Raw genomic sequence first — 22,466 nt, forward strand, 5'->3', positions numbered from 1 at the left:
CAGACAAGATAAAATAATGGCATTATCAGGGAAATGGATGAATCTAGAGCGAATCATGTTGAGTGAGACAAGTCAAGACCAAAGGAACAAAAGGCCCATGGTATCCTTAATATGTGGCTGTCAGATCCAAACAGTACAAAAGCGAGGACTCAATATTTGCATACCCAATGCTATGGACACGGTAATGGAAATATAAACATAACTATATAGACATAAAAACCTATGACTCTATAGACATGTTTTATTTCATAAATTAATGTTTCTATGACATACAAACCCTTAGCCTAATTTTGATTAAGTTCTAAAATCTAAGTCCCAGTGATTATATATAGATTCCCTTCTTGAACACTTGTTTGTTAAACTTGTCATTTGAAATATGATGTAAAAATCAATGTTAATGAATTCTTAAAAAAAAAAAAAATAGCCCCTCAGGGCCGGGAGTTTTGGCTAGTGGTAGAGTGCTTGCCTAGCATGCACAAAGGCCCAGGTTTGCTTCCTCGGTACCACATACATTCAAAAAAGCCGGAATGGTGCTGAGGTTCAAGTGGTAGAGCTCTAGCCTTGAGAAAGTCCAAGGACAGTGCTCAGGCCCTGAGCTCAAGCCCAGGACTGGCAAAAAAAAATAAAAATAAAAATAAAAAAATAAATAGCCCCAACCCTAAGCCTCAAACAATTCCCACTTATTGAAATCACTTGCCACCACAAGCTACCCACAGTAATAAGTGATTTTCACAAAACACACTTGTGTAATGTTGCCACAGGGAGCTCACAAGTAATCTCACCAAACCAGAAAATAAGAGTTAATAATATATCTTTATTTTGTGACTTACACACAACTTTGCCTTCAACATGAGGATCATTTCCCTTCGATATTGAGAAATAGGTTAAAGGATCTATGGACACTTGACAGGTCCAAGAAAGGGGAAAAATAGCCCTGATTAAAAATGACACTAGAACCATACATGGGTATATTATTACTCTCAACTCCAAGCTGGCTGCTTGGTCTGATAGTTATACGTCGAGAACAATGCTTCTTTTTACTCATAGATTCTTCGAGGCTCCCGCAGCACCACACCACCTTCTATCATAGCATTCTGTAGGCGTGTTATCTAGTTTTGAGGATCAGAAAGAGAAAAAAATTAAGTCAGCACTCAAGAAAGCTTAAAATTACTGGAGGCATAGTGCAAGTCATAGAGTACTTGCCCTTCAAGCTTAAGTCTCTGAGTTCAAACCCCAATATCAATAAGAAGGACAAAAAGATTGCTTTTCAAGAGAAAAAGAAACTAATGGGGCCGGGAGTTTGGCCTAGTGGCAGATGCTTGCCTAGCATGCACAAAGACTCTGGTTGGATGCCTTGGTACCACATACATAAAAAGGCTGGAAAAAGGCTGGAAGTGGTACTGTGCTTCAAGTGGTAGAACGCTAGCCTTGAGGAAAGCCCAAGGACAGTGTTCACGCCAAGTTTAAGACCAGGGAGTAGCAAAACAAAAATGAAAAACTCCCAGCCAACACTGACTATTCTGTGATCTAAATAATGATGAGAGAAAGAGAATAGAAATGCAAAGGGGAGGAGGCCTCATTTCCAACTGTCTAGACAGGATGTCAGTACAAAACAAAAGTAGTGTTAGTTAAGTAGATTTATAAATAGAAAATAGTACTGAAATTGTGGGCTACAGAAACAGTCACCTAAATTTGAAATCTGTCACACACTGGCATGTACAATATAAAATGCCAGCTAAACCAGCACAGTGGCTCATGCCTGTAATCCTAGTTACTCAGTAGGCTGAGTAGGAGCAAGGTTCAAAGCCAGCCCAGGCACTACAATTAATCAGTAGAAAAGGGAAAGTAGGGCTGTGGCTCCAGTGATAGGGCAGTAGCCTTGAGCTGAAGAGCTCAGGGACAATGCCTAGGTCTAGGGGCAGGGTGGTAGCCTTGAACTGAAGAGCTCAGGGACAGGACCTAGGCCCAGAGTTCAAGCCCCATGACTCACAAATAAATAAATACCAGCTACTCCCCTAAAATGAGTATGAGGATTAAATGAGACAGTTCTAACTTGGCATGCAGCAGTGTCACACACATGACAAGTACTTGGGAACAATCATAATATCTAACATCGAGAATCAACACAATCATGACTTTGATATCTGTGTGTGCATGCATGTGTGCGTGTGGCTAGGGAGTAAACTCAGGTGCTCGTCATGCCGGGCAGGTGCTCTACCACTAAGCTGCAGCCTTAGGCCTATAATGTCTTTTTAAAAAAGTACAGAAAAGAAAAAATACCGAATCTGAGGCTGCTTCCCATGGGGTTGGTTGGAAGACCATGAAATTGATGCCTGCCTCCAAGCAGCGCTGTGCCAGCACTCGTCCTATACTCTCACAAGCCACCACGTTTCTGGTGCTGTAAAGGTGCTTTTTAATAGCCCATTCCTGGGTGGATGCTGAAACCACAACCTGGCCATTCCAATGCTCAACAATCCCTTCTATGTGGTGCTGAGTCCTTACAACACGTAACCTAAAAGGGACAATGAGAGAATCAAATTATAAAACACTCTATCCACCAGAAAGAAAGAAGTTAAATTACTTCAGTGGAATACCGAAATATTTCTTAAGAATTCAATGGTTAATGTAACATACTTAATCTACATTTCACTTGGGAAAGGTAAGCTTCCTCTTCACCTTTGTGAAACTATTCTTGAGAATAAAATACCACTCACATTAACTTCCAAGTATCAAATTAAAAACTTTGATTCAATAAAAAGCTAAGGGAAGGCCTTGAGTGTGGCCTAGTGGTAGACTGCTTGCCTAGCATGCTCAAAGGCCCCATTAGATTCCTCGGTAACACATACATAGAAAAAAGTTGGAAATGGAGCTGTGGCTTAAGTGGTAGAGCTCAAACCTTGAGAAAGCCCAAGGATAGTGCTTGGGCCCTGAGTTCAAGCCCCACGACTGGCAAAAAACAAACAAACAAACAGCTAAGGGACCATGAATGCCCAGGCCTTGACTTCAGGTCTGAGTATAGTTGCAAAAAAAAAAAAAAGTGACAGAAAAAATGTCAAATAGCTTTAATAAAAGAGATGGACAAAATTTTCTGCATGGTTAAAAAGAAAAAGAACGAATCACCAAACTGAGACTGAGCATGGTGGTACCTTAATCTCAGCCCAGGAGAAGCTAAAGCAGGCAAATCACTAGTTCAATATCAGCCTGTACTACACAAGAGACTTTGAAAACAGCCTATGCTATACCAAGACCTATCTCAAAAAAAAAAAAAAAAAAAAAAATATATATATATATATATATATATAAAAACCAAAAAATAAGCAGTTAAGACAGTTTAACATATATTCTTCAAAGGGATAACTCAATAATAGGTAAAAAGAAGTCTAATTAAGAAAATAATCAGTAACTCAATAGATATATAGGCAAAAATTTCAATTTTTGTCTTTATGGTCTATGAAAGGTCTCAGTATCTCTGAGGCCATTTTCTTTTGGCTTTATAATCAAAATGTACTTTGAATATTTGAGTATATAATCTCTGAATATACTAGAGAACACAAATCTCTGGTAGAATGTTTAGGCAGGCCAGAAAAAGGGGTGGAAATGGATACATCTGCAGTTGAAGTGATGCAACTACTAAGTGAAAGTACTAAGTTTAGTGTTCCAAAAGATTTTAAGGTTTAAGATGCAAATTATTTCAAAGTGAGCTGATTTACTCCCTGCCTTTGACTATTCCCTACTTACTACATTACTACGTAAAAATGTATCACTGTAACCGTTACCCTAGTCAACCTTCCTCTATCAAATTATGAAAGACTTGTACTGACAGGGATGATGGGAGATAGTTACTGTATCTCCTACATCTAGCGCAATGCCTGGCAAATGTACAGGCCTTACGTCCACTGAATAAATACGCAGACATCTAACTTGATGTAACTCCTTTAGAAGTATTCTGCTCTAACAAATCCTCACCAAGAAAAACAAGCAGCAGATAAATACCTACACACTGCAGCTCAGTGGTAAACATTTCCTGTCCTGCTTCTAAAGTCATGTAAGTCATGTTTTCAATCTTAGCTCTGTCATTTATTAATCCTGTCTCTCTCAGCTTCAATTTTCCTGCCTGTGTAAAATGAAGAAAGTTACTATATCTGCTTCATAACATTTTTTAAAAGAAAACGTATTTAGAGCAATTAGGAATAAAAGTAGTTTGCAATAAACACCCACCTTAGGGTAAATAAAACCCACAAATATTCTTTTTTTTTTTGGCCAGTCCTGGGCTTGAGCTCAGGGCCTGAGCACTGTCCTTGGACTTTCTCAAGGTTAGAGTTCTACCACTTGAGCCTCAGCACCACTTCTGGCTTTTTTCTATGTATGTGGTACCAAGGAATCAAACCTGGGTCTTTGTGCATGCTAGGCAAGCACTCTACCACTAGGCCAAACTCCTGGCCCAAACCCTAAAATATTCTTATAGGTTAGAAGGAAATTTATAAAGGAATACATAGTCTCAATAAACATGAAAATTTGTTCTATTTCAGTATTAATTTCCAAAAGTATGTAATAGTGATAACTTATTACATATTATACACATATTAAGTTAGTATAAATTAATCATACAAAGGCATTTCACTGTGTTTACATGCATATAATGTACAAATTTACTCTATTAGGTGCTCTTGGCTCATGTTTGTGATCCTAGCTACTCAAGAGGCTGACAGCTAAGGTTTGTGGTTTGAAGCTGGCTGGGGCAAAAGTCTGTGAATCTCTTCTTTCTCCAATTAAACACAAGAAAAAAAAATAATCTGTCTATATAATTCTTCCTTAATTGTACTCTCTTCTCCCAGCACTTTTTAAACTGTTCTTCCATTTAGCTCCCCCACCTTAACAATGTATTCTACCTGAAACAGATATGGATACAATGATTGTTTAAACGAGCTTATGAATAATGGAGAACAAAGAACGGGAGTAACAACCAAGGGGGTTAATCTGACTGTAATGTAATACATGTATGTTTGAAGTACCATGCCTTAACCCCTCTGTGTAATTAATGCATACTTAAAAAAAAAAAAAAGACAAAGTAAAACAAGCTCTGGCGGTTTCCAACCAGAAGGTATGAATATGGTGTAAGTGCTTTATACATATATATGACTAAGGATACCTGTGGGAATTGTTATGAAGAAGGCGGGAAAGATGATGGAGGGCAATAGGGAGGTGGGTTTGATCAGGAGACATTGTGTGTATGGAAACAGCACAATGCTCTCCTTTAGGATAACGAATGTAAATCCCATGGCAGTGAGAATGAAAAATCTCGTGTTTCACCTTAATGTACAAAGCTCGTAACCCATCTCCCACCTGTCCTTCCATCTCCACGCTGCGTCCTTCACCTCGTCACCCACCAGACGTTCAGGCGCAAAACCGCCTGTCACCCCAAACACACCTACCTCACTCCTCTTCTAGCAGTTTCTCTGCTCACCTCGGGGACATCCGCATTTTCAATATCACCTACTCAGAGAAGCCCCGGGAAGGCCCCGGTCCCCACTCTAAGTTCCGTCCCGGGACAGCACCCGCAGGCTCCGCAGGGCCTCCCCCGGGACCCCGGCGCGGGCGGCGCGGCGCCCGGCACCGCCCCGCGCCCGTCCCCAGCACGCCGACTCGCCTGTGCCAGAACTCTCGGGAGGGCCACACGGTGCTCCAACCCCGCTCCTTCCTGGCTACAGCCAAGAGCTCCAGGTTGCGGGGATTCCTGTTGGTGAACTCCGGGGCCACAGCTTCGTTTTCCGAGGGCTGCTCTGCGGGGCTCACGGCCGGCGTGGCGCGGGACGGGGCGGCCAAGCCCCGCGCTGGGAAGCGGAAAACCACGGCGCCGCGTGAGGGGCGAGGCGCCGGCCGAGGAGCCCGCCCCCCGCCCCGCGGCCGGGTCCCGGGGAGGGAGCAGGGGGGCGGTCCGGAGGCCCCCGACGCCGCGGGGAGGCGCTCCCGCCGTCCGACCCCCCGGAAGGGCACGCGGGGCTCGCCACTCAGCACGCACCGAGGCGGACCCGGGGGCAGGCCGGGAGGGGCCAGGCGGATTACCCAGGAGCCTGCGAGCCGGAGGCAGCTTCCAGAACCGCAGCTGCAGCGCCATCGCGAGACCCTCGCTACTCTCTCTTCACAGCCGTCCGGCGACTAGCTGGCCGCGGCCATGCCGGCTCCGGGAAGAAACCCCAGGTGCCGGCCCCTGAGTGGTCGGGAGGTCATCCAGGCTCGGCCAATCATCGCTGACGTCGGCACGCAAGCCGGCCTGCAGCCGACCAATCGCGTCACAGCAACGAGGAGGGTGGGCGGGACGGGGCCAGCTGGGGCGGTGCCTTCCTCCCGGGTCCCTCCGCGAGGCGCCCGGGTTTGAGTCCGTGCGTGTCGGGCTGCGTGCATGCACACGCGTGTCCCGCAGCGACGCGCGCTGATAACTTGGGCAGGAAACTTTTCTTCTCAAAAAGGACGATGATCCTGACGCCCAAGGGCACCCTTGCTCCATCCCACCTGGAATCGACGCTCCCAAAGCCAGACCCGCCGAGTGGTCTCCGTCTTCCAGAGCGAGCGTTCGAAGAAGATATAAGAACGAAGGTTCACCCGTGCCGCCGCGGGCCTTCCTACCACAAATACACACCCCCGAGCCCCGCCCCAGCCCCCACATTCTCTAGAAGGCCCTAGAACATCCCAGGCGCATGCGCGACCGGCAGGGAGGGCGGGTCCTAAGGAAGCACTTACTCATTCCGGAGGTCCAGGATCGCGACTTCCGCGTACTGCTTATCCGCCCTTCTCATTCGTCCTCTCACTTGACACACATGCGCTCCAGAGTGTGAGAGCGAGAGAGACCGCGAGGGCCCGCCCCTTTCTCAGATCGTCACTTCCGGCGAGTCACCTCCCCCCCCTTTCCCGAAGTGCCTCGCGGCTGACTCTGAGGCGTGCTACCCACAAGTCCCCGCGGCGTCGCTGTGGGCTCCGCACGCCGTCTTCGCCGCCGCCGCCGCCGCGCTCCTGTCCTCCGCCCCGGCCTCGGAGCCGAGATCACCGGTTCCAGTGGGACGCGTGGCCCGCCGTGAAGATGGAGGGTCCCTTATCCGTGTTCGGGGATCGCAGCACCGGGGAGGCCATCCGCTCCCAGAACGGTGAGGACGGGAGAGTCGGCGGGGCGGGCGGTGCCGGGCGAGGGCGGCCTGGGGCCCCCGCGGCGCCTTCCCACGGCCCTCGGCTTCGGCCGGGCCGCCGGAGGCCGCGGCGTGCGCGCGTGCCCGGCCCCCGCGTGCCCGGCCCGCGCCCGGGGGCCCCGCCCTTTGTTCTCCCTGCCGCGAACGCCCTCGGCCGCCGCTCGCCGCTCGTTCCCGGGCACCGCGCTGAGCGGCGCTCCCGCCGTGACAGGGTGGCGGGGTGGAGTGGAAATGCCGGCTGAACGGGAGGGCAGCGTTACCGCGAGGCGGCTAGGCCTCCGAGGTCGGGAGCAGAGCGGATTGGGGCAGCGTGGGCGCTCCGGTCACGTGCCTGGCGGGCTTGACGTTCCCTCCGCGAGGGGACTGGGTCCCGTAGGCGTCGTTCTTGTCCTCAGCTACCTCTTCCCCCCCTCACATTTTTCATTATGAAGTGGCAGCGTGCGACACTTCGGACTTGGCAGTGAACTCTTTTTAAAACAGTCACACTGTAAACTCAATGCGTCGCTGCTCGAAAAAAAAATTCATTTTTTTAAGTCCGTTATGGAGTATACTCAACTGGCGAGTCTCTTAAACATCAGGACATTCACTGGTAGGCTTGAGGAAATGGACAGGCTGTTAGATGTCCTTAGGTGTTCTTTTAGAGAAGAAGGTTTTCTAATTTTTATTTTTTCTCAATTGATTCCAGTGATGGCTGCAGCTTCAATAGCCAATATTGTAAAAAGTTCCCTCGGTCCGGTTGGCTTGGACAAAATGTTGGTGGATGATATTGGAGTAAGTACATGTCACTGTTAGTTGCCTTAAAGGAAAAAAGATCTTAACTATTCCTCCTCCCCCCCCCCACGCACACACCCTCATATTGGGATATGTATTTGTTTTTTGTCATTGTGGGGCATGAATGCAGCACCACTTCCTTGGGAAGTATGAAGCTCAATATGTATCACCATAGACCTGTGCTAATTCAGGGGATGGCCTGTATTTGCAGGTGACCTGTGCTGACCACTCTTTCCTTTGGATTTGTTAGGATGTAACCATTACTAACGACGGTGCAACCATCCTGAAGTTGTTGGAGGTGGAACATCCTGCAGCTAAAGTTCTCTGTGAGCTGGCTGATCTACAAGACAAAGAAGTTGGGGATGGGACTACTTCTGTGGTAGGTGATGGTTAAAGAATAGCTCTAAATAGTTCAGAAGCAAGTTAGAGTCAAGGTAAAAGTCAATTTGTTTTAATTAATAAACAAGAATCAAAAACTGATTTTATTGCCAGGCACGGTGGCTCACGCCTGTAGTCTTAGCACTCAGGAGGCTGAGGTCTGAGGATCAAGGTTCAAAGCCAGCCTGGATACTAAAGGCCATGAGACTATCTCCAGTTAACCTCTAGAAAACAGGAAGTGGAGTTTAGCTCAATGATGGAGCAGTAGCCTTGAGCTGAAGAGCTCAGGGTCAACACCCAGTCTTAGTCCAAGCCCCATGACACACACACACAAAATATTAAATAGGAAAATAAAATGACATGATAAAAATGGCCACTCCAAGTAGGCTAGTGGTTTAGTTCTGCAATTCTACCTATTCAAGAGTCTGAACTATAAAGATCATGGCTCCCTGAAACTAGCCTGGCCAGGAAAGTCTGTGAGACTCTTGATCACCAAAAAACAGGGTGGAAGAGCAGTAGCCTACTTTGTTAGCTACAATATTTTGCCAGCTTTGACCACTTCTCTGTAGGGGACCTTAATTTTCGAATATTTTCACTGATCTGTGGCTCATTTCTCCATCACTATTGTGGTTAGTTGATTGTTGGCCATGTTACTGTTCTTTTATGTATACATTGTACATATTGAATGTCTTGTTTACATAGAGCAATGGTTGTTTTCTCAATAGGTTATTATTGCAGCAGAACTTCTGAAAAATGCCGATGAGCTAGTCAAACAGAAAATTCATCCCACATCAGTTATTAGTGGCTATCGGCTGGCGTGCAAGTAAGCTTGTTTCCATTTAAAGAAACTTTGTTGATATAGTGGTTGTGAATACTCTTTTTATCTTACTCGTTTGACTAGTGAGCAAATGTTTTTGAGACAATTTTGAAGAACTAACATGAGTGCCTTTTCCGATTTGACTACCACATTTTCTCCTAAAAGTAGACTTTAGTGGCTATGCTTATGGGATACACTAAAGTTGCCTTGATCTGAAGGGGGAGGGTTTTTAAGTGCCCTTCTTCTCTATGAAATGTCCGAACAGAAGATCATTGCATATGACATGTTGACAATATGTTTGTTAAATATGATGAAACAAAAACCATGAACGAATAGTCTTTTTCTTTCCTACACTTCAGAGAGGCCGTGCGATATATCAGTGAAAATCTGATTATTAACACTGATGAACTTGGAAGAGATTGCCTGATTAATGCTGCTAAGACATCCATGTCTTCCAAAATTATTGGAATGTATCCTTGGTTGTTTTTCTCTTTGTTTTTCTATTCTACCTTTTTTGCTATTAAGTAAAATTTGCTGATTTTTCTGGGATATTCATCTTAGTGTTAGAGAAAAATAACTATCAGAACTGTCTGTTGCCTTCCTTACATTCCAGGAGGAAAACATTCCTTCCTGAAAAAGTTCATGAAGATAGCTGTGACAAATAATACTATAGCAATTTTGGTAACAGTTCTTTGTAGCCAGAGTAGTGACATGCTGATAATTGAAAGGCAGAGGTGGGAAGATGGAAACTTTAAAGCCAGTTGAGGACTATGTAGCAAATTTGGTAAAATTGCTTTGGGTGTTAAATGTGTGCCCTTTCTTCACTGAGGGTTGTGTTGTCCTTAACTATACATGAAGAAATGGTGATTTCTTCTCCAACATGGTAGTAGATGCCGTACTTGCTATTAAGTACACAGACTCAAGAGGCCAGCCACGCTATCCAGTCACTTCTGTTAATATTCTGAAAGCTCATGGAAGAAGTCAAACAGAAAGCATATTGGTCAATGGCTACGCACTCAACTGTGTGGTGGGATCCCAGGGTAAGGTTGTGAAATTAAATTCCTAAAGTATTAAAATGCCTTTTGTGGTTTGTGTACAGGAATATCTTCTAACATAAGCACAGAAAATAGGTTGTATTATGTAGTGCCTTAAGGTTTAATGTCATGAATTATGATTTAAATTGTTTGTATGCAGTGTAACACTTCTGTTCTGTTGATAGTATTTTGACCTAAAAGTAGTTGCATTTTTACAGACCATAGCATTATTACGTTATGTTTGTCTTTATAGGCATGCCCAAGAGGATAGTTAATGCAAAAATTGCTTGCCTTGACTTCAGTCTGCAGAAAACAAAAATGAAACTTGGTGTACAAGTGGTGATTACAGACCCTGAGAAATTGGACCAAATTAGACAGAGGTATGGTGGAAAACTTTTGGCCTTTGAAAGGAACTGTTTGTGAATTATTCTTGTGTTGGACCACACTGAGTATGCTAAAAAGAATGAGTCAGGGCTGGGAGTTTGGCCTAGTGGTAGAGTGCTTGCCTTGCATGCATGAAGACTTTGGTTTGATTCCTTTGTACCATATACATAGAAAAATGCCAGAATTGGTGCCCAAGGACAGTGCTCAGGCCCAGAGTTCAATGCCCAGGACTGGGGAGGAAGGGGAATGAGTCTTTTCAGGCACAGTGGCTCAGGCCTGTATCCTAGCTACTCAGGTGCGATTTACTGGAAGTGGCGCTGAGGCTCAAGGGGTAGGGAGGTAGCCTTGAGCTGAAGAGCTCAGGGACAATGCCCGCCCCCCTCCCCCCCCCAAAAAAAAACAATGTGTCTTATAATCAACAAAGTTGCTTATTAGTAGGAATGTGTGATTTTCTTTTTATGCAGTTGGGAGTTTGAAGTGTGTTTTGGAGGACTTTAACTTTTTATGGAGGTCAACCTCCGATGTTTCAATAGGATTGAAGTGATACAAAGAACTTAATTGTTACAACTTTAAATAGTTTGAATTGTTATAGGTGGGGGAAAACACTTGATTTAAACTACAATTAATTTTGAAGAAGATAGAAGGTTACATTACAAGTATTTTGGAGTCCTAAAATAAAATACTTTCTCTTTAGAGAGTCAGATATCACCAAGGAGAGAATTGAGAAGATCCTGGCGGCTGGTGCTAATGTGGTTCTCACCACTGGTGGTATTGATGACATGTGCCTGAAGTATTTTGTGGAAGCTGGCACAATGGCAGTTCGGAGAGTGTTAAAGAGAGACCTTAAACGCATCGCTAAGGCTTCTGGGGGTATGTCTTATACTGAATCTCATGAAATATCCCATCTCCATATCTGTGACTATCAGAACCATTTTACACTGAAATACTGACTGTACCGCTTTTCAGAGGCTCGCACTCAGTGCTTTGTCCAGCAGAACATTCACAGAACCATTTTCATATGATTAGAAAGGTTCTTTAGCTCAGTGAGCTTGTTGGAGATTTGTGAAAGGCTTTTATTCACCTCAAAAGTGACATTTCCTTAATATAGGAAAGCAAGTGCATTAAAAATTGTAGAACGATGCTGGGTGCAGGTACCTCAAGCCTAGAATCCGAGCTATTCAAAAGGAGGCCTAGGCAGAAAGGCAAGAAGACGCAACTACCAGAAAACCCAAGTGATAGATCACCTGCCTGAGCAGAACAGCTCAGCAATAGCATCCAGAGTTCAAGCCCCAGAAACACTAACCAAACAGCAAAAACATTCTAAAACCATCATGAACAATCATTCATATCTTTGCTCACAGCAACTATTCTGTCAACCCTGGCCAATTTGGAAGGTGAAGAAACTTTTGAAGCAGCAATGTTGGGACAAGCAGAAGAGGTGGTACAAGAGAGAATTTGTGATGATGAACTGATCTTAATCAAAAAGTAAGCAACTTTCTAAGTGCTGAAAGTATGCAGACAAGTAAGAGGAATTTCCCATTTATTTGCTGCTATAATCTCTTGGTGATATGAGCAGTTATACGCGTGGGATAAAGTAATGTTGGGCCATTGTAAATTCGGATGGAACACATTTCATCTTTTTGCATGGTCTACACATTGTACTATTAAATAGGCAGATATTGTACACGAGCAGAATTTAATCCAGGTACATTCAATGAAATCCTGAGAGTTTCCTCTGTTGCTTCTAACAGTACTAAGGCTCGCACATCTGCATCAATTATCTTGCGTGGGGCAAATGATTTCATGTGTGATGAGATGGAGCGCTCCCTCCATGATGCCCTTTGTGTGGTGAAGAGAGTGCTGGAGTCAAAGTCGGTGGTCCCAGGTGGTGGGGCTGTAGAAGCTGCCCTTTCCATTTACCTTGAAAACTATGCCACCAGCATGGTAAGATCTGTTGGTTTTCAGAGTATGGAGAGGTTGGCTTGTGTTGTACTACTAGTATCTGGACACCTTGGCTACTGCTGTGGCCTTCAGTTGCCTTTTGTGTTTCTTAGGGGTCCCGGGAACAGCTTGCGATTGCTGAGTTTGCAAGATCTCTCCTTGTTATTCCTAATACTCTGGCAGTTAACGCTGCTCAAGACTCAACAGACCTGGTTGCAAAGTTAAGAGCATTTCATAATGAGGCTCAAGTTAACCCAGAACGCAAAAACCTAAAATGGTAAGTACAGGATTTTCAAGTCTTTTTCATATGAGGTAATTTTGTTCTGTGGCCATATCTTGTTTTGTTTTCTTTTTATGTGGATCACGGGGTTTGCTCTCAGCCTGGGCGCTGTCCCTGAGCTCTACAGCTCAAGGCTACCAACCTGCTCTTGAGCCAAGAGGTTCATTGGAGATAAGAGTCTCAGGTCCTTTTGTGCCCAGATGCCCTGGAACTTTTCTCCTCAGATGTTAGCCTCCTGAGTAGCTAGGGTTACAGGTGTGAGCCACCATGCCTGGCTTTGTGACCATTTCTTTTTAATCTTTTTTTCTGTTCTTTAAAAAATTTTTGTAAGTACTTGTTCAAAGTGTTTCCAGTTGTGTCCGTAAATAGCATTACTGTCGTGAAGAATATTTGTTCCATCATTGTCCCCTGAAAACAGCAGTTGATTTAAATATTTGCCATTTGTATGTTTGAGCTGTGGGCCTAGGCATTGTCCCTGAACTTCTCTTTGCACAAGGATAGCATGGTTCCACTTGAGCAACAGTGCTGCTTTGGCTTTTCTTGTTTACAGAGTACTGAGTGATCTACCCAGGGTTCCATCCAGGCTAGCCAAGTACTCTACCAAGAGCCACATTCCCAGCCCTATCCCTAAGTGTTGTGCTCACTGTTAGCATTCTGTCACTTGAGCCACAACTCTACTTCTGGCTTTGTGTGTTTTTAATTGGCGATAAGACTCAGACTTTTCAGCCTGTCTTGGCTTCAGAGCACACTCCCCAAGTCCTGGATTATAGGTATCAGCCACTGCCATTTGCCTCAAAACAACAGTTAAAACAATAGATTTAGCACACATATTTAGAGCACTGTCACAAGCCTTTATTACTCAGTCATTCATAACTGATGCAAAGGAGGAGGAATGAGGAATTAGCAGGGTGTTCCTTACCTACTCTGTTTGGTGGGTAACCCTACCTGAGGAAGATTGGGGCAGCTCTCAAAATGATGCACACCTCCATTAAGTAATATTTAGAAAACTGCTTGCTGCCATGCCATCCTTTGTGCAACTACTGGTGCCGCGCTCCTTACTAAGACTTGAAGGGCATGGGGGGGGGGTGGATTAATGGGTTATCAGGATAAGAGAGGTCTATCCACTATAAAATCCATGCTTCCTTAATTACAGGATCGGTCTGGATTTGATCAATGGCAAACCCCGAGACAACAAACAAGCAGGGGTTTTTGAACCCACCATTGTTAAGGTGAAGAGCTTGAAGTTTGCTACAGAAGCTGCAATTACCATTCTTCGAATTGATGATCTTATAAAATTACACCCTGAGAGCAAAGATGATAAACATGGAGGCTATCAGGATGCAGTTCACTCTGGAGCCCTTGATGACTGATCTCACTCCCCTTTATTTATAGCAGTGTTAGAGGAAACATCTTACACCTTTCAAGATTAAAATTACAGCCGTATGTCAAGCTGCATTCTTGTGAAGTGGCAGATTGGCTCCTTTCCTCACTCTGGTCCTTAGGTTTTCCGTAATTGAAGTTAGCGTGAAACACAGTGGAGGCTCAGGTTTAGTTGTGACTGCTGGTAGGCGGCTCACCCTCTCTGCACACACATTGCTATTCCCATGCCACCTCCAATACACAGGGCTGCAACACCTCGGCTCTTGCCCAGTCTCTCCAGTGTGTGTACCAGGGTCACAAGGATCCTACAGCCAGATGCTCCAAGGGGATGGCCCAAGGCTATTGCCCCTCCCTGGATGTTGACCTGAAGAAAAGGAAAGGTTGAAGCCATTTGTCTCACTCTGGCTGTTTCAACAGCAAACTGCCCTGTCGCTGCTGACAAAATAAATTCACCCCTGACATCCACTGTTGACTGTCTTCCCTGTTCTTTCTTTCACAATGCCCCTCATTGTAAATAACCTAATGGAGTCAAGGTCTTTTTGCTCTGGAAAATCAACTGAACTCTGTCCCATAGTAGGGGCTTAGCTACTTACTTCTTCATCTATTAAGAAATGGCCAAACCTTGGCAGTTACCTTCTCTGGGCATAATCCAAGTTCTTTAGCTATGGCAGCAGACAGAGCTGCATAAGCTTCATTGATTTCAAATGCATCCACATCTTCCAGAGACCAGCCTGCTTTTAAGACCTGTAGGAAAGATGATTGGATAGAGGTCTGGGTGATGTATGCTGAAATCAAAACACTCCATGCTGACAAAAGATGCAAAACATGAGTGTCACTGTAGTGTCACACTTTAAAGCTAGTATGCCTGCAATCCCAACACAGGGTTTGAACTGTAAAATGGTGTAGCAAAACAATCATAAAAACATGATTCAGGAGCTGGGAGTGTGGCCTAGTGTATGTAGTGTGCTTGCCTAGCATGCACAAAGCCCTGGGTTCGATTCCTGGATACACAGAGCCAGAAGTGGCACAGTGGTTCAACTGGCAGAGTATTAACCAGTCCAAGAACTGTGCTCAGGCACACACAAAGCCAGGTGCAGTGGCTTGTGTACTCGGGGCTGAGACCTGAGGATTGCAGTTCAAAGCTAGCCCTGCACTACAAACCCCGTGAGACTCTTAAATCAATCACTAGAAAACGGGGAGTGGCACTGTGGCTCGAGGTGTAGGGCAGTAGCCTACACCTCAGCCTAAGAGCTGAGCAACAGCACCCAGGACCAGAGCTCAAGTACCACAATCGATTTAAAAAAACAAGTGTCCAATGATGGTGTTGTGGGCCCTGCATTCAAAGTTGGAGGACTGGAAGAAAAGAAAACATGATCCAGGCTGCAAGGGGACTTCAGCAGTAGGGACTACTTGCAGATACACAGACCCTGACCTCAAAACTCAGTATAGGGAAACATGTTTTATCTGTACCTCAGGGTAGAATAAAAGTATACTGAGACTTACTTTAGGGTTAGAAGCATTTTATAAAAAGGGAACCTGTGGGGAGCCGGAGCAGCCAAGACGGCGCCTGTCCCCTGCCTCGCTCATTGTATACAAATTTCTTAGTTCCCCTTAGTGGGTGTGTGAGTGCAGAGCCTTTGCTCGCTCCGCTGCGTCTGCGCGTATGCGCGTATGACGTCTGCGCGTATGACGTCAGAGGCCTGACCAATCCCGAGTTTTAAAAAGACCTTAGCAGCACAGCAGCCAATGGAAAAAGTCCCGCGTTCTTTGATTGTATATAAGCAGCTGCACTTCCCTGCCCCGCGCCCCTCTGCTTCAAGCCTTCCCTTCAAACGAGTTGCTCTTCATTAATAAAGCGTGATCGAGAAGGATCCTCGTGTGGTGTCCCTTCTTCCCTGCTGGTCAGGGGTGCCGGGCGCCGCAGGAACCCAGTAGGAAAAATGGTGCATTTGAGGACAGTCCTGATAAGCTATCAGGAGAACTCAGTACAGAATTGTGGGTCTAGCCTGAGTCCTACCAAGAACAAATGCCATAGGGTAGGAAGTGATACAGCTTGCTTTATGGCTGGAATTGGTCCTATTCCCATTATGGAAGGGTCCACACCTGCCTGTGACCAGGAAACTATCTGTGCTAAAGATAGAAGGCCACGTTTTTGTGCTTCTGACTTCTTCATAAGAACCACAGCTGCAGCACCGTCGTTGAGCCCTGTAAAATGTGCTTGATTCCTATAAGATTCTTTAGCTTACGGTACCTATCTGTCACTCCCTTATTTTCCACTAGAGGACATGACTTACACTGACGCCTTGGTGAAGCTCTTCACTGAAACTGAGAAGAGTTTACAGTATACTTAGAAATACTGTAAACCACAGAACATCAACCAGATTACCCACAGAGCAGAGGGAGGAGGGAGATTTAGGAAGGGAAGTAGAAAAAAGAAGAATATTGGGTATTTCTGATACCACAAAATACTAGAGGCTAAATCCAGGCATGTTGGGCAAGAGCTCTATCACTTAATACTCCCTGTCCTTTTATTTTTGAGAAACAGCCTTGCTAACAGCCCAGGCTGGCCTATATCAGATTACCAGTGAGTGCTACCATGTCCACAACAAACTCAAAAATGCTTAATTATGACTAATTGAGAAATCAGGCAACGAAGGCCAGGTATGGCCAAGACAAACTGTAATCCCCAGTGCATAAGATTCCTAGGTAGGGAGCCATGAGTTTGGCCTAGTAGTAGAGTGCTTGCCTAGCATGCATGAAGACCTGAGTTTGATTCCTCCATGGCACATACATCGAAAAAGCTGGAAGTGTTGCTGTAGCTCAAGTGGTAGAACTCTATCCTTGAGAAAGCCCAAGGACAGTGTTTAGGCCCTGAGATCAAGCCCAGGATTGGCCAAAAAAGAGAGAGAGAGAGAAAATTCCCAGGTAGGATTCTAAGTGCAAAGTGAGTGTGCGCTATACAGCACCTGAACCCTGAAGAATAAAAAAGGATCAGATGCTGCAGGGAGTTTGACCTAGTGGTAGAATGCTTGCCTAGCATGCATAGAGACCCGGGTTCAATGTGTACAGAAAAAGCCGGAAGTGGTACTGTGGCTCAAGTGGTAGAGCACTAGCCAAGAGAAAGCACAATGACAGTGCTCAGGCCCTGAGTTCAAGTCCCAGGACTGGGAAAAAAAAAGAAGAAAAAAAAGATCAATATAGGCTAAATCAGTAATGAAATATGGAGAAACTTCAAGATGGTTTTCATCATGCTGTGTGGGAAAGGTTTTCACTTGGTAGACCTTGCAGAAGATGGCATTTCCCTAAAAGCCCTTTTGAAATCAAACCTGAAGCATTAGCTGCGGTAACCGTGCCCGTGCCATCTGTGAGGAAGTATGGCTTCAGCTTGGCTATGGCTTCAAGGTTGCTGCCATGGCGAGGAAATTCATCCATTTTTACTTCAGTAAGACCTGGGAAGAATAAAAGTGCAGACGTAGCAGTGAGCAGGCAGACACAAGACTATTTACATGTGTTCTTCAAAACCAGCTCTGTCAGCTGGGTATCAGTGGCTCACGCCTGTAATCCTAGCTACTCAAGAGGCTGAGATCTGAGGATCACGGTTCAAAGCTACCCCAGGCTTAAAGTCCAGTAGACTCTTATCTCCAATTAAGCAGCAGAAACCCAGAATTGTCAATGTGGCTCAAGTGGGAGAACAGAGCCAGTGCTCAGGTCCAGAGTTTAAGACCAATGATCAACCCACACCCCCCCCCCAAAAAAAGGTTTATTAATATCTAACCACCACATTCATTCTAGTGGAAAGGGCACACAAACACTTTAGGGAAACTGGTGCAAAATCTGTAGTCCTGCAGATGAAAGTTTAGGAGTGGTAAGATGGAAGATGGCACTAAGGGAAGTGGGTTGTTGCATTCTGTGTGCAGTAAGAAAGTATTCTATTGAAGTGCTACCTCAATTTCCCCAGAGCTCTTTAGCAATAATCAGGAGTTTTAGCATGAAATACTTCCCAATCTTCAATATTACCACGGAATAAAAATTAGAAAATAAGCTAAAATGAATATGTTGATTGCAAAAGGACAGGAAAATAGCTGTTGTGTCCCCACACTGTGTTCTATCTAGCCCATGAGGCCAGAACTACAGTCAACTTCTATGGCTAGGCCACCAGAACATACACACTCACCTTTTCTTGAAGACACAAGAACTGGTACAATCTCTTTGTCAAAATGGCCAGCTTTCTGCGCATCCTCTGTCCTGTTCTGGGACTGAAGTGCAATCTTGTCCTGATCTTCTCTACTCACTTGCCATTTCTTGGCAACATTTTCAGCTGGAGGGAAATAGCAAAACCTGATCGTGTTCATGAACTGAGTTTTAGTAATACATCCTGTACATAATAGCAAGCTCAGCTAGAAGGAAACAGCACAATAGGGAGATTCTCTACCATGCTATACGTCTTGCAAACTTTTTTTTGGTCAGTTGTGTGACTTGAACTCTCAGCCTGGGCACTGTTCCTGAGCTTTTCAGCCCAAGGCTAGCGCTTTCTCACCTGAACCACAGCGCCACACTTCCTAAGTCTTGCAAACTTTTTAAAGCTCGTGTACTTGAGACTACATCAGCCTTACCTGTAATACCCATATGGTAGTCGTGGAAGGCATCCGTGAGGCCATCTTTGAGTATGCTATCAGCCAGTGGCATCTCACCCATCCTCACTCCTGTTCTCAGGTGAGCCAGGTGAGGAGCCTGGAAGAAGTAAAACAGGCGCCTGTGATCCCACCTACTCAGGAGGCCGAGATCTGAGGATCACGGCTGAAACCCAGCCTGGGCAGGAGAGGCCAGGAAATTCTTACCTCCAATAAACTACTCAGAACAACCTGCTACAATATTAAAATGCAAAAAGGTAACAGATGACAGCAAGTTGGGGTACACTTCTCACCACTGTGCACATTTGAGGGACAGGAAAGAAATCCCACATGGCCAACCTACTGCCGCAGAAAGGGCGCCACTCGGCAGTCCTCCTTTCCACCTTTGCCCTTTGCTTGTTTGTGTGCCAGGATGGGAGATAAACTCACAGCCTTGCACTCTTAGGGAGCTGTTTAGTTCACGGCTGGCACTATACATGTTGACTACTTCTCCAGCACTTGTTTACGTGTTAGAGATGAGGATTTGAAATATTACTCAAGCTGGTCTCAAACTTCTGGACTCAGGTGTTGCTTCTGATTCAACCCCCTGAGAAGCTGGGACTATACATAGGCACAACCACAGCTGACTCTTGCCATGTTTTCTAGCTACAGAATCAGCCAAGGCTGATCCCAAAAGTCTTCCTTGTCATGTGCAGGAAGGGAGTGGAAACCTCGACCTTTCACTTTTCCTCCTAACAGAAAGACATGTAAAGTCAAGGGTACTGCCGGGCTTGGTGCCACATGCCTGCAACCAGGGCACTTGGTTGGCCGATCACTGAGGTCTAGGCTAGCCCAGGCCACATGCCAAGAAAAGACACAATACCAGGGCTATTCACCAACTACTATTCTGAACTTAATTCAGAAAACAGGATAAGCCTCAGTAACAGTAGTGTAGAAAAAGATATTCTTTTTCCAATTGCACTGGTTGATGCAGGCTTTTCTCCTACTGGGACTGACCAAGCAATCTGAGAACAGAGAAGATTTAGGGAGGGGTCCTTCCAGTGTACATTCTCATTCCAGTTCTGACAGCACCAGCTTCTTCCGCCATGACAGGGCCGTGCACTGCCGGGGCCTTACCTTGCTCATGCTTTCCATGCCTCCTGCCACCGCGATGCTGGAGTCACCTATCTGTATGGCCTGGGCTGCCAGGCACACAGCCTTCAGGCCTGACCCACACACCATTTGGCAGCTCCAGGCTGGAACCGAGTAGGGGATCCCTGCACCCACACTGGCTTGCCGAGCAGGATTCTGCCCACACCCTGAAAGAAGGAACACAAAGGCAAGGGCAAAGAAAGGAACAGTGCAAATCTGCAAGGTTATGCCACATGCCAAATAGCTCACTGCCACTTCTGAAACTCTTCAGGCAGCTAAGTTCCCACCCAAGGCCCAAAGGTCTGTATATCCTGGGCACCTGTCAGTTTGCCCTTGGTTATACAGTGTTGGATCTCCCCCCTTCACAAAGAAATCATTCTGTTCTTATCATTCCTCACCCCTGGGATAAATGGTTACACAACAAGTGTCAAGTCAGCATTGACAAATGCCTTCCTGTAACTCAAGAAGAAATTCAGCACTTCCTAAACGCAGGATAAGAGGCCAGCCATGGCAGCTCACGCTAGCTTTCCCAGCTATTCAGGAGGCTGAGATCTGAGAATTGCCATTCAAATCCTATCCAGGAACTAAACTCTGTGAGTCTCTTATCTCCAATAAGCACCAGAAAATGGAAGTAGCACTGTAGGGAGGAAGCCTTGAGCTGAAGAGCTCAGAGACAAAGAGATCAGGCAAAGAGATCAAGTCCCAGGACCGACAGAAAAAAAAAAGTGGGATAAGGGATTCAAATTTCAAATACTCTTAATACAACCTGTTACCAAAGTTTAACAGTAAATAGACCTTTAGGACCTAGGTTCAAGGCCAAGGAGTAACACAACATAAATTCGTAAAAAAAAAGTATTTTTTTGCTAGCTCTGGGCTTCAGCTACTGCAGGAACCGGGAAGGGGAACCTGCGCCCTGGCAGGCGCGGTGGGGAGGGTGCCCACGCGTGTGCGGGTTACCTGCGGCCAGAACCTGGCCAAGCACCACCTCGGACACCTCCTCCGGGGCCACCGCGGCCCTTTTCAGGACTTCTGTGATGACGGCAGCGCCCAGCTCGTGGGCCGGCACGGTGGACAGAGCACCATTGAAGGAGCCTACGAGGGAAGGGAGGGGGCCACGAGTGATCTGCGCCCGGAGGACGGGACTGCGGGGAGAGGCCACGGGCGGGACGGGTTGGCACCAAGCTCCCGGCCAAGAGCTGGGGTCTCGCGGCGCCTCAGGACGCCCCGAGCCGGCCGCGCCCAGGCTGCCGCGGAGGCCCGCGCCCCGCCCACCTGCGCCCACCTGTGCCCACCTGCGCGCACCTGCGCCCACCTGTGCCCACCTGCGCGCACCTGCCACCTCAGCTGGACCGGTGGCGCCCCGCGTCCAGCCAATCAGAAGTCTCGGGAGAGAGCGCTCCCCCACGGGCCGCAGCGGGCTTGCTGAGCGGGCGGGCGGCTAAGACAAAAGCAGCGAGCCAACTCACCGATGACGGTCCTCGCCGCCGCGACGATGACCACGGGGTCCGAGCCTGCATTCATCCTGCCGGGAGCGCCGCTTCCTCCGCCGCGTGTCCCGCTGGGTCTGCGAGGGAGGCAAAGCGCCGCATGGCTGATCACAGGTCCCGCCAGGGGCGGAGTCTCCGCTCGCCCCGCCCCTCCGCCTCGGGGGCGTGGCCTGCTGTGCGCAGGCGCAGCAGGGGCCGGGCCGGGCCTAGCGGGCTGGATGCCTAGCGGGCTGGATGCCCAGCGCACCTATGGCGGCGGTGTGCTGCGTGTCTGGGCGTTGCGTCCCGGGCCCTGCCATCTCGACCCCGCGGCCCGGCGGCCTGCGACTGCCGCCTTCGGACCAGGGGCTGTAGGGCGGCGTCTCTAGATGAGGCTCGCGTGTGCTCAGGACCAGGCTGGGGTCCCAGCCACGAGCCAGGCCGAGATCTCGGGGTGCCATCTGAGCTCGTGGCGGAGGCCCCGGGGGAGCACCCCGGGTGCCCCGGCGAGGCCGAGGCCGCCGGACGGCCTGCGCCGCCCTCCGTCCACGCTCCCCGGGACTGCGCCGGTGCAGCTTTGCTTTTCCACCGTCTGGTCACTCCTTCTTCTCCTTTGCGCCTCTGTCCCATTGTGCGTCCTCCCAGGCGCCTGCTTAGCACCAGCAACCGGGATAATCCCAGTCTTGGCTCTCCATGACCACCCTTGAAATCCTCGCGGGGTCTCCTTCGCAGGCTGGACCTTCCCACTTGAATTTCCATGTCCACATTAAACTCATAAGGATCAGCCACAAGCAGAAGAGGTGGTACAAGAGAGAATTTGTGATGATGAACTGATCTCAATCAAAAAGTAAGCAACTTTCTAAGTGCTGAAAGTATGCAGACAAGTAAGAGGAATTTCCCATTTATTTGCTGCTATAATCTCTTGGTGATATGAGCAGTTATACGCGTGGGATAAAGTAATGTTGGGCCATTGTAAATTCGGATGGAACACATTTCATCTTTTTGCATGGTCTACACATTGTACTATTAAATAGGCAAATATTGTACACAAGCAGAATTTAATCCAGGTACATGC

The 22,466-nt window shown here is 46.8% G+C and overlaps 3 protein-coding genes and 3 non-coding genes across 7 annotated transcripts; 4 read left to right on the forward strand and 2 right to left on the reverse strand.

Annotated features, from left to right (window-relative positions):
• Window positions 1-794: 794 nt before the first annotated feature.
• Window positions 795-6,257, reverse strand: Mrpl18 (mitochondrial ribosomal protein L18). Its single transcript, XM_090337879.1, has 4 exons — window positions 6,064-6,257; window positions 5,648-5,831; window positions 2,281-2,512; window positions 795-1,109 (listed from the first exon to the last, which is right to left on the reverse strand). Exons 1-4 carry the CDS (start codon window positions 6,113-6,115, stop codon window positions 1,038-1,040), a joined length of 540 nt encoding a protein of 179 aa, XP_090194005.1. The 5' UTR covers window positions 6,116-6,257; the 3' UTR covers window positions 795-1,037.
• Window positions 6,258-6,955: 698 nt separating this feature from the next.
• On the forward strand, window positions 6,956-14,633 carry Tcp1 (t-complex 1). 2 transcript variants are annotated; one of them, XM_090337876.1, is made up of 12 exons: window positions 6,956-7,139; window positions 7,864-7,949; window positions 8,200-8,328; window positions 9,053-9,150; window positions 9,504-9,614; window positions 10,003-10,184; window positions 10,432-10,558; window positions 11,257-11,432; window positions 11,924-12,047; window positions 12,314-12,506; window positions 12,617-12,780; window positions 13,937-14,633. In XM_090337876.1, exons 1-12 carry the CDS (start codon window positions 7,076-7,078, stop codon window positions 14,151-14,153), a joined length of 1,671 nt encoding a protein of 556 aa, XP_090194002.1. In that variant the 5' UTR covers window positions 6,956-7,075; the 3' UTR covers window positions 14,154-14,633. The 2 variants fall into 2 exon arrangements, with proteins under 2 accessions (XP_090194002.1, XP_090194003.1); XM_090337877.1 differs by lacking the exon at window positions 6,956-7,139 and adding an exon at window positions 7,660-7,767.
• On the forward strand, window positions 9,276-9,415 carry LOC150059467 (small nucleolar RNA SNORA29). Its single transcript, XR_016536500.1, has one exon. It is a non-coding gene; the product is annotated as a small nucleolar RNA SNORA29 (small nucleolar RNA).
• Window positions 12,095-12,221, forward strand: LOC150059468 (small nucleolar RNA SNORA20). The gene has a single exon (XR_016536502.1). It is a non-coding gene; the product is annotated as a small nucleolar RNA SNORA20 (small nucleolar RNA).
• LOC150059469 (acetyl-CoA acetyltransferase, cytosolic-like) lies at window positions 14,147-21,498 on the reverse strand. The gene is made up of 9 exons (XM_090337878.1): window positions 21,392-21,498; window positions 20,883-21,017; window positions 19,911-20,092; window positions 18,777-18,894; window positions 18,338-18,481; window positions 17,490-17,612; window positions 16,214-16,368; window positions 14,797-14,907; window positions 14,147-14,527 (listed from the first exon to the last, which is right to left on the reverse strand). The coding sequence occupies exons 1-9, from the start codon at window positions 21,444-21,446 to the stop codon at window positions 14,357-14,359; spliced, it is 1,194 nt and encodes a 397-aa protein (XP_090194004.1). The 5' UTR covers window positions 21,447-21,498; the 3' UTR covers window positions 14,147-14,356.
• A 787-nt stretch (window positions 21,499-22,285) lies between these two features.
• On the forward strand, window positions 22,286-22,412 carry LOC150059470 (small nucleolar RNA SNORA20). The gene has a single exon (XR_016536503.1). It is a non-coding gene; the product is annotated as a small nucleolar RNA SNORA20 (small nucleolar RNA).
• Window positions 22,413-22,466: the final 54 nt, after the last annotated feature.

Source organism: Megascapheus bottae, chromosome 8 (assembly GCF_031878675.1).
Source record: "Megascapheus bottae isolate mThoBot1 chromosome 8, mThoBot2.hap1, whole genome shotgun sequence".
Lineage (NCBI taxonomy): Eukaryota > Metazoa > Chordata > Mammalia > Rodentia > Geomyidae > Megascapheus > Megascapheus bottae.

Bases quoted from the DNA above. Each gene is read 5' to 3' on its own strand.
- Mrpl18 (XM_090337879.1), bottom strand. From the start codon at position 6,115: ATGGCGCTGCAGCTGCGGTTCTGGAAGCTGCCTCCGGCTCGCAGGCTC. The intron at 5,832-6,063 runs GTAATCCGCCTG...TCCGCTTCCCAG, and splicing joins TCCGGCTCGCAGGCTCCTGG to CGCGGGGCTTGGCCGCCCCG. The intron at 2,513-5,647 runs GCGAGTCGGCGT...TGTCCCTTTTAG, and splicing joins TCCCGAGAGTTCTGGCACAG to GTTACGTGTTGTAAGGACTC.
- Tcp1 (XM_090337876.1), top strand. From the start codon at position 7,076: ATGGAGGGTCCCTTATCCGTGTTCGGGGATCGCAGCACCGGGGAGGCC. The intron at 7,950-8,199 runs GTAAGTACATGT...TGGATTTGTTAG, and splicing joins TGTTGGTGGATGATATTGGA to GATGTAACCATTACTAACGA. The intron at 9,151-9,503 runs GTAAGCTTGTTT...CCTACACTTCAG, and splicing joins GGCTATCGGCTGGCGTGCAA to AGAGGCCGTGCGATATATCA.
- LOC150059469 (XM_090337878.1), bottom strand. From the start codon at position 21,446: ATGAATGCAGGCTCGGACCCCGTGGTCATCGTCGCGGCGGCGAGGACC. The intron at 16,369-17,489 runs GTTTGATTTCAA...CACATTTTACAG, and splicing joins TACCGCAGCTAATGCTTCAG to GGCTCAACGACGGTGCTGCA. The intron at 14,528-14,796 runs GTAACTGCCAAG...CCTTTTCTTCAG, and splicing joins TTGGATTATGCCCAGAGAAG to GTCAACATCCAGGGAGGGGC.